Below are 8,840 nucleotides of genomic sequence, written 5' to 3'. Positions count from 1 at the left end.
CACCACTCCGCTCCCATTAGCTAACTATTTGGCTAGCAGGGCTGCCCCCTCCCCCTCCTCCCCATCTCCCCCTCCCCCCCTCCTCCCCCCTCCCCCCTCCCCCCTCCCCCCCCTCCCCCACCCACCCCCCCCTCCCCTCCCCCCTCCTTCCCCCCCCCTCCACCCCCCCTCCACCCCCCCTCCACCCCTCCCCACCCCTTCCCCCCCCCTCCCCACCCTCCACCCTCCCCCACCCTCCCTTCCCCCCCCACCCCTCCCCCTTCCCCCCCCCCTCCCCCCCCTCCCCCCCCTCACCCCCCCCTCCACCCCCCACCCCCCCCTCCACCCCCCCACCCCCCCCCTCCACCCCCCCCAACCCCCCCCACCCCCCACCCCCCCTCCACCCCCCACCCCCCCCCCACCCCTCCACCCCCCACCCCACCCCCACCCCCCACCCCACCCCCACCCCCACCCCACCCTCCACCCCCCCAACCCCACCCCCACCCCACCCCCCCACCCCACCCCCACCCTCCACCCCTCCACCCCTCCCCTCCCTCCCCCCCTCCCCTCCCTCCCCCCTCCCCTCCCCCCCCCCTCCCCTCCCTCCCCCCTCCCCTCCCCCCTCCCCCCCCCTCCCCTCCCCCCCCCTCCCCCCCTCCCCCCCCCCTCCCCCTCCCTCCCCTCCCCCCCCCTCCTCCTCCCCCCCTCCTCCTCCTCCCCCCCCCCTCCTCCTCCCCCCCCCCCTCCTCCTCCCCCCCCCCTCCTCCTCCCCCCCCCCTCCTCCTCCCCCCCCCCCTCCCTCCCCCCCCCCCCCCTCCTCCCCCCCCCCTCCTCCCCCCCCCTCCTCCCCCCCCTCCTCCTCCCCCCCCCCTCCTCCTCCCCCCCCCTCCTCCTCCCCCCCCCCTCCCCCCCCTCCTCCTCCCCCCCCCTCCTCCTCCCCCCCCCTCCTCCTCCCCCCCCCTCCTCCTCCCCCCCCCTCCTCCTCCCCCCCCCCTCCTCCTCCCCCCCTCCTCCTCCCCCCTCCCCCCCCCCTCCTCCCCCCCCTCCTCCCCCCCCTCCTCCTCCCCCCCCCTCCTCCTCCCCCCCTCCTCCTCCCCCCCTCTCCTCCCCCCCCCTCCCTCCCTCCCCCCCCCCCCCCTCCCCCCCCCTCCTCCCCCCCCTCCCCCCCCCCCTTCCCTTCCCCACGTCCTCCTCCCCCCTCCTCCTCCCCCCCTCCTCCGTGCCCCCTCCTCCTCCCCCCCCTCCTCCCTCCCTCCCCCCTCCCCCCTCCCCCCCTCCCCCTCCCTCCCCCTCCTCCCCCCTCCTCCCCCCCTCCTCCCCCTCCCCTCCTCCCCTCCTCCCCCTCCTCTCCCCCCGTCCCCCCCTCTCCCCCCTCCCCCCTCTCCCCCCCCCTTCCCCTCTCCCCTCCCCTCCCCCTCCTCCCCCCCTTCCCCTCCTCTCCCCCTCCTCCCCCCTCCCCCTCCCCCCCCCTCCCCCCCCTCCCCCCTCCCCCCTCCCCTCTCCCCTCCCCCTCTCCCCTCCTCTCCCCTCCCCCCCTCTCTCCCCTCCCCTCCCCCCTCCCCTCCCTCCTCTCCTCCCTCCTCTCCTCCCTCCTCTCCCCTCACCCCTCCCCCCTCCCTCCCCTCCCCCTCCCCTCCCCCCTCTCCCTCCCCTCCTCCCCCCTCCCCCTCCCCTCCCCCCTCTCCCTCCCCTCCTCCCCCCTCCCCCGCCCCCTCCCCCCCGCCCCTACCCTCTCCACATTGGAGGGAAAGAAAAAAACCTACCCCCTTGCTCCATCCCCCACTCTGCCCATGTTGTCAATTACTTCAAAGTGCCAGCAACTCCATGCCCCAAATTTGTTCAGTTCCGTTCTCCCCCCAGTTTGTGCTCCCTGATAAAGTCATTGGCCACTTCTGGGGTCTCCAAATAGTATTTCCGGCCTTCGTTAGTCACCTAGTTTCACCGAGTAGAGCACCCCAAACCTGATCTGCTGTCAATAAAGCACCACCTTGGCCTTGTTTTTTTTAAAAATAAATGTTTTATTAAAGTTTTTCCAATGAGCGTTTTTACATAACAAAAATATAATAATCAAAAATAACAATCAACATATCCCAAAGCTTACAGTGAAACTACTTGAACAACAGAATTTTTTTTTTTAAAAAACAGAACAAGGTGGGTTTTGTCTCCATGCCCAACTCACATTATATCAACAGCACCCCACCTGAACCCCCCCCCAGGATGTTGCTACTGCTGACAATTGCTGCTCCCCTAGAAAGTCAAGGAAAGGTTGCCACCGCCGGAAGAACCCCATCAAGGACCCTCTCAAGGCTAACTGTATTCGCTCCAGGCTGAGGAACCCCACCATTTCGCTAACCCAGGTCTCCACACCCGGGGGTTTTGAGTCCCACCACATTAGCAAGATCCGTCTCCGGGCTACCAGGGAGGCAAAGGCCAGTACCTCGGCCTCTTTCGCTTCCTGCACTCCCGGATCCTCCGACACCCCAAATATCGCTACTGTTGGACTCGCCTTCACCCGAGTGTCCAAAATCCTAGACATCACCCTTGCAAACCCCTGCTAGAATCCTTTAAGCGCCGGGCATGCCCAAAACATATGGGCCTGATTCGCCGGACTCCCTGCACATCTCGGGCACCTGTCCCTCCACCCCAAAAAACGTACTCATTCTTGCTGCCGTTACAGGCGCCCGATGCACCACCTTAAACTGAATTAAATGAGCCTGGCACATGATGAGGAGGAGTTCACCCTGCCCAGGGCTTCGGCCCACAGGCCCTCACCCAGCTCCTCCTCCCACTTGCCCTTCAACTCCTCCACTGAGGCTTCCTCCACCTCTTGATATATGTCCGACACCTTTTCCTCTCCTACCCAGTTGCCAGACACCACCCTGTCCTGGAACCTACGTGGGGGCAGCAGTGAAAATGTCCCCACCTGTTTTCCAAGAAAATCCTGAACCTGGTGCCTCGAAACGACGCCGCCTCCAACCGCTCCCACGTCACCCCCTCCTCCATCATCTATTTCCTGATCATGGCCACATTGGCCACCCAGTAATAACTGCAGACGTTCAGCAGAGCCAGTCCCCCCCCCTCCCCCCTCCCCTCCCCCCTCCCCCTCCCCCCTCCCCCTCCCCCCTCCCCCTCCCCCCTCCTCTCCCTCCCCCCTCCCCCCCTCCCCCCTCCCCCTCCCCGCTCCAAGAATACTCTTTTGACTTGCAGGGTTTTATTCGCCCACACAATGTTTTATTCACCCGCTTAAAGAAGGACTTGGGGATGAAAATGGGGAGGTACTGAAAAACGAAGAGGAACCTGGGGAGAACCGCCATCTTCACAGTCTGCACCCGTCCCGCCAAGGAAAGCGGGAGCATATCCCACCTTTTTAAACTCTCCCTCCATCTGCTCCACTAGCCGGGTTAAGTTGAGCCTGTGCAGGGCATCCCAGTTCCTGGCCACTTGTATCCCCAAGTACCGAAGGCTCCTCTCCACTATCCTGAGCGGGAGCTCCCTCAGTCTCTCCTCCTGGCCCCTACTGTGGACCACGAACAGCTCACTCTTCCCCACGTTCAACTTATACCCCGAGGTCCCCCAGGATCCGCATAACCACCTTGGCCTTGATGACCCCCCGCACACCGTTGTGCCAATTCAGCTCCAATGTCCTGGTACATTCGGACCTTGTTCCCCTCCCATTCGTAGTTGCGCTTCTCCCTGACCAACTGCAGAATCTTCTCCTTCTCCACAAACTTGTGGAGGATCATGATCACCGCCCGTGGCGGCTCCACTGCTCTAGGCTTCTGCCTCAGGGAACTGTATGCTCTGTCCACCTCAAGGGCCTTGTCCAGCACTCCCTCCGCCAGCAGCCCCCGCCAGCATCCTCGAAACGTACCTCGTGGCACTCGCACCTTCCAGGCCCACTATCGGCAGATTCTGCCTTCTCAACCTATATTCCTGGTCCTACAACATTGCTCTCAACGTCTTGCAAAGGTCTCCTAAGAGCCCCACCTCTGCCTCCAATGGCACCACCTGATCGTTGTGGTCGACATCTCAATCTCTCAGATCTGCGACCCTGTTTCTCCAAGCATTTCTCCACCCTCTCCCTTGATCCCTTCCTGGGTGCCACAGCCCCTTCGATGGCCTTTTGAGCGATCCTCCTGCATCTCTTTCGTCTGCTGGCGGAACTCTTCCTTGACGGACAGCACGGTAGCATTGTGGATAGCACAATTGCTTCACAGCTCCAGGGTCCCAGGTTCGATTCCGGCTTGGGTCACTGTCTGTGCGGAGTCTGCACATCCTCCCAGTGTGTGCGTGGGTTTCCTCCGGGTGCCCCGGTTTCCTCCCACAGTCCAAAGATGTGCATGTTAGGTGGACTGGCCATGATAAATTGCCCTTAGTGTCCAAAATTGCCCTTAGTGTTGGGTGGGGTTACTGGGTTATGGGGAAAGGGTGGAGATGTTGACCTTGGGTAGGGTGCTCTTTCCAAGAGCTGGTGCAGACTCGATGGGCCGAATGGCCTCCTTCTGCACTGTAAATTCTATGATTGATGAAGGCCATCAACAGTTCCATCTGGGGCTTTGCTTCATGCACTGACCCTTCCACCTCCGCCATCCCTCCACTGGCTGCTGCGCCACAGGTCCTTTCCAACTCCTTGGCCAAGCCCTTCACCTTCTTCTGCCGGGTATGATAGCCAGCAGACATACTGGTTTAGCACACTGGGCTAAATAGCTGGCTTTTAAAGCAGACCAAGGCAGGCCAGCAGCACGGTTCAATTCCCGTACCAGCCTCCCCGAACAGGTGCTGGAATGTGGTGACTAGGGGCTTTTCACAGTAATTTAATTTGAAGTCTACTTGTGACAATAAGCGATTTATTTCATTTTCATTTCATTTCACATGCCATTCCCGGGCGGAACTTCTCTTCTGACCTTCAGTTACACTTTTCCGTCGAAGTTGCACCAATTTTGGGTAAAAAGAGCTCTTTTCTACGCTTTCAAGCAGGAGCTGCCCTGGGTGTGACCACTCACACCACCACCACCAGAAGCCATTTTCATAACAGTTATAGCATGAAGAACAAAACTCCTCACAACATTAAGCCCCCCACCCAAATCCAACATTCAAAACACTCATCCCACACAAGAACAAAGAAATGCAAGCATGTACAAGGAACCCCAACTACTCCCCATATCCACATGCCCAATCCCAACATCCAAATACTTCACAAAAAAACTCCATCAATTCATGCCCAGCATATGCTTTTTTACAAATGGATCCACCTCCTCAGGCGCATTGTGTATTTTGCTCAAAGGTCACTCTGAGCCACGCCGGGTACACCACCTTAAATCAAACTCCATTCTTAAACAGGGCGGCTTTCATCTAGTTAAACGTCGCATGCTTCCTTGCCAGCTCTGTCGCACGCTTCCTTGCCAGCTCCGAACCAATGTCTTGATAAAGCCTGATGACAGTCACGATGGTCCTTAGTCCACCTCAAGACCCGTTCCTTCTCCTGGAAGCTGTGATGGTTGGTTGGAATGGGGCTTCCATCGGAGTGTCCAGCTCTGGAAGGGACATGAATCCACCCTCCCCCACCATCTTCGAAAAGTATTCAGTGGGAGTTGAGCCTTCCATTCCCTCTGGCAACCCTACAATCTGAATATTCTGCTCCCTGGAGCGATTCTCCAAAGCATCCACTTTGACCTTCAGTGCTTTATTCGCACCGGCCATCAGAGAATTCTCAGCTTCCAGAGAGGCAACCTGATTGTTATGCCGAGAGAGAGCGACAGCGAGAGAGAGATAGAGAGAGTTGCCTCCACGCCCTTTATTGTAGAGTCTGTTACCATGCGCTTTTACAGTGTCGTTGGTCCTCTCCAATGCCGACTGAATGGTAGCCAAGGCCACTTCTATCGACTTATGCAGGTTTCCAGACGCAACCCGCCTTTGCTTCTCGAATTCCACTGCCGATAATCATCTCGGCTGTCAGTGGAGTGGCTGGAGTCCCAGCAGTAACCACCATCATTTTCTCCACTGAAGAGCCCCAAGAAGAATCCAATTCCATCGACGAACTTCTGCTTTCAAGTTTCTTTGCTGGTCCTTCTAGGCATTATTCTTATGTGGGCATCTTATGCCATGAATCAAATGTATTTTCAACAAAATAGACCCAGAAACTGGGCTAAAAGGACTGAACAATTATCATGAGCCACCTTGTGTGCATCTTCCCTCAACATACTGCCACTGGAAGTCCTGGGCTGTCAGATTCATATCCTCGCTCACTCTCGGATGTGCCCTTCTATCCTGTCTTCCTCTCAGCCATGCTCCCATCTCCCGAGTCCCTCTGTCCTGTGCATGTGCTGATCCCACCACTGCACATCATCACTGCCTTGAATACTGTGGGTCTTCCTTTTCTGATCTACTGTCAAACAGATCCGAGGCGACACATCCCACACTGATGTTGTCAATTTGAAAGTCTCTGAGGATGAAGAACGCTATTCCCACTCTAGAAATCTCTGTCAAACAGCGTCGGAAAATATTTTTTTCGGAACGTTACCTACAATATCCACATTTGCTTGGGAATGAATATTCACTGAGTGGTAGGTCAAGATTCCTATAACTCGCATTGCATAATATCCACATTAATGTTCATGCAGTCTGAATGTCCCTTATGCTGTGTGAGAAGATCCAGCTGAGAGGCCTGTTTACTCGGTGCTTTGTGCTGAGCTGTTTGACTGGAGCAAACTCAACCCGGAAGAAAGAGATTTTTGTTCCAGAATGGGAGAGTACCCTGGGATTAGAATGAGCGACCCTGGAATGAGTGCAAAGTGTGCTGGGCAAGGAGGTGGGTTGAATGGAAGGCTTGTCTCAGAGAACCAGCACTGTATATCGAAGATAGAAAAATAGAGAAACATAAAACAGTCATCACCCCTCACACACTCCCCACATCCCACCCATGACAATGCCTCAGCCACACCCCACCATGACCCCACATACCTGCTTCTGTTCCCACCCACTCCACATGGCACTTGACAATCCCTGTGCCAACATAAACCAACCATGCCCCCACCCATACCAGCTCATCAGTACCACAATGACCTCGGGATCCAGGAGTTGAAATAAAATCAATTCCAAGTGGCTGATTCAGATTTTTTTGTAAATCAACATTCATCGATAAAAAAATTACTACATTTACATGCATACATTATCCCTTACAACAAAAAACATTGAATTCAACTGTATAACCCCCGATAAAACAAGCACTGAAATTCATCATCCCACTTCAATGTGCCCATAACCACTTGGAGCTGTCAACCAAGGTGTGCAATGGCAGGTACTTGTGCCAATGGATGGTTGTGAAATTTTTCATGTAGATCTAATTTAGTCAATCCCTGATGCTTATGTCAATAGACTGAATGAAAGGCAATTTCTAACACTCCAGCTTTTTCAAAAAGTTAAAGGCAGTTTGAGCTTGACAATTCCCTTTGATAGATCATCTTGACACGTTTGACAATTGCTTTTAACGGTTCAAATGAGCTCTCAGTTCCAATGGGGTTTGCGCACTTTCTATGCACATTCATGCCTACTTCTATATTCTCAAAGAACATCTTACTTTTTCCAAAGTGCACCTTTCCTCCCCAAAATGTGTCCACCAACCATAAGAAAAGGAGTATCTTTGCTCTCCATAATGGTACCCTAGCTTTCCAAAAAAATCCAAGGAGTTCAGACCAACTCCCAACGGGTCTAATCTGAACATGATGTGTTTCAGACATCTTTCACCCAAAACCACATGGGTGGAGGCAGCTGCTGATTTCTATGGATAGCTGGCTCTGCAAAGTGGGAAATTCCCCAACCTAGCCAATTCCTGGACCCACAAACACATGTAAATGAGAGGTGCCGTGATCGGGAGAGGGGGGGCGGGGGGGATTGGGGCCTCTTCCGCCATTGTCCTCAAGACGGAGAGATTCTTTGTTGTGGTAAAATCCAGACTGTAATGACAGAAAAATATCCCTCATGATAAAAAAGGGAAAAATGAGGTAAACTGGTGGTGTTGGAGGGAGGGACACTAATACCTTCTGTGTCTCCCCCATGATGTGAACTCTCTTGTGTCAGAGGTGTGTCCAGCAGCAGATGGTTTCTGCACTGGGCTGCTGCTGGCCAGAGATGCAGGCACTACAATCAAAGACAGAATCTGCCTCATTTCATTCAAAGTTTCATTGCTTCTTCGCAGAAGCTGACAAAGAGCCTCATTCTGCTGCTGAAGAATCTCATTGTTTCTTTGTAGATGATGCTGAAGAATCTCACTCTGCTGTCTCAGAACCTCATTCTGCTGCTGAAGAATCTCATTGTTTCTTTCAAGTTTCTGGCTAACATCTGTCTTAAATTCAGTCAATGTTTGCTGAAGCAAGTTAGAAGTGACCTGATAACTCTCAGTACTTTGAAGCTGTTCCTGATATAAGCGCTCAAGAGGTTTCAGATCATCTTCATTTTCTTCACCAGCAGCATGGGCTTGATGTCGTCCGTGTGCTCGTGGAGACGGCGGAGCTCCTGCTCCCAAAGCCACAGATTTCTCACCTCCAGAAGATTCCAAGTGCTCTCCCTCCACCACAGCAGCCGGATCATCACAGGGCTCCTCCTTCACACAAACCACAATATTTAACTTTAACTCATCAACATTACCCTCCAAATCAGACATCTTAACCTCCTGACACTCCTCTCCCTCCTCCACTGCAACTGCCATGCCACATTGCTGGGAAGTATTCACCTCCATCCCTTCCTTATCGGCCCTTTCAGGAATCTTGGGGGCTGCTGCCGACTCGCCTCCATCACCATCTGATGTGCCCATGAACACCTGTGTATCTGTCAGAGGACGAAATTCACAATTATTATCTTTGGTC

At 55.5% G+C, this 8,840-nt stretch overlaps 1 protein-coding gene across 1 annotated transcript in view; it reads right to left on the bottom strand.

Annotated features, from left to right (window-relative positions):
* Positions 1–3,158: 3,158 nt before the first annotated feature.
* Positions 3,159–8,840, bottom strand: part of LOC140389070 (uncharacterized) — a 108,321-nt gene continuing 102,639 nt past the window's right edge. The window contains exon 10 of the mRNA XM_072473230.1: positions 3,159–8,802. Coding sequence (XP_072329331.1) covers positions 8,009–8,802 — 794 coding nt within the window. The 3' untranslated portion in view covers positions 3,159–8,008. The remainder of the gene's footprint in view (positions 8,803–8,840) is intronic.

Source organism: Scyliorhinus torazame, chromosome 14, assembly GCF_047496885.1.
Source record: "Scyliorhinus torazame isolate Kashiwa2021f chromosome 14, sScyTor2.1, whole genome shotgun sequence".
In the NCBI taxonomy this organism is placed as follows: Eukaryota; Metazoa; Chordata; class Chondrichthyes; order Carcharhiniformes; family Scyliorhinidae; genus Scyliorhinus; species Scyliorhinus torazame.
This window is presented reverse-complemented; position numbering and strand designations above follow the sequence as displayed.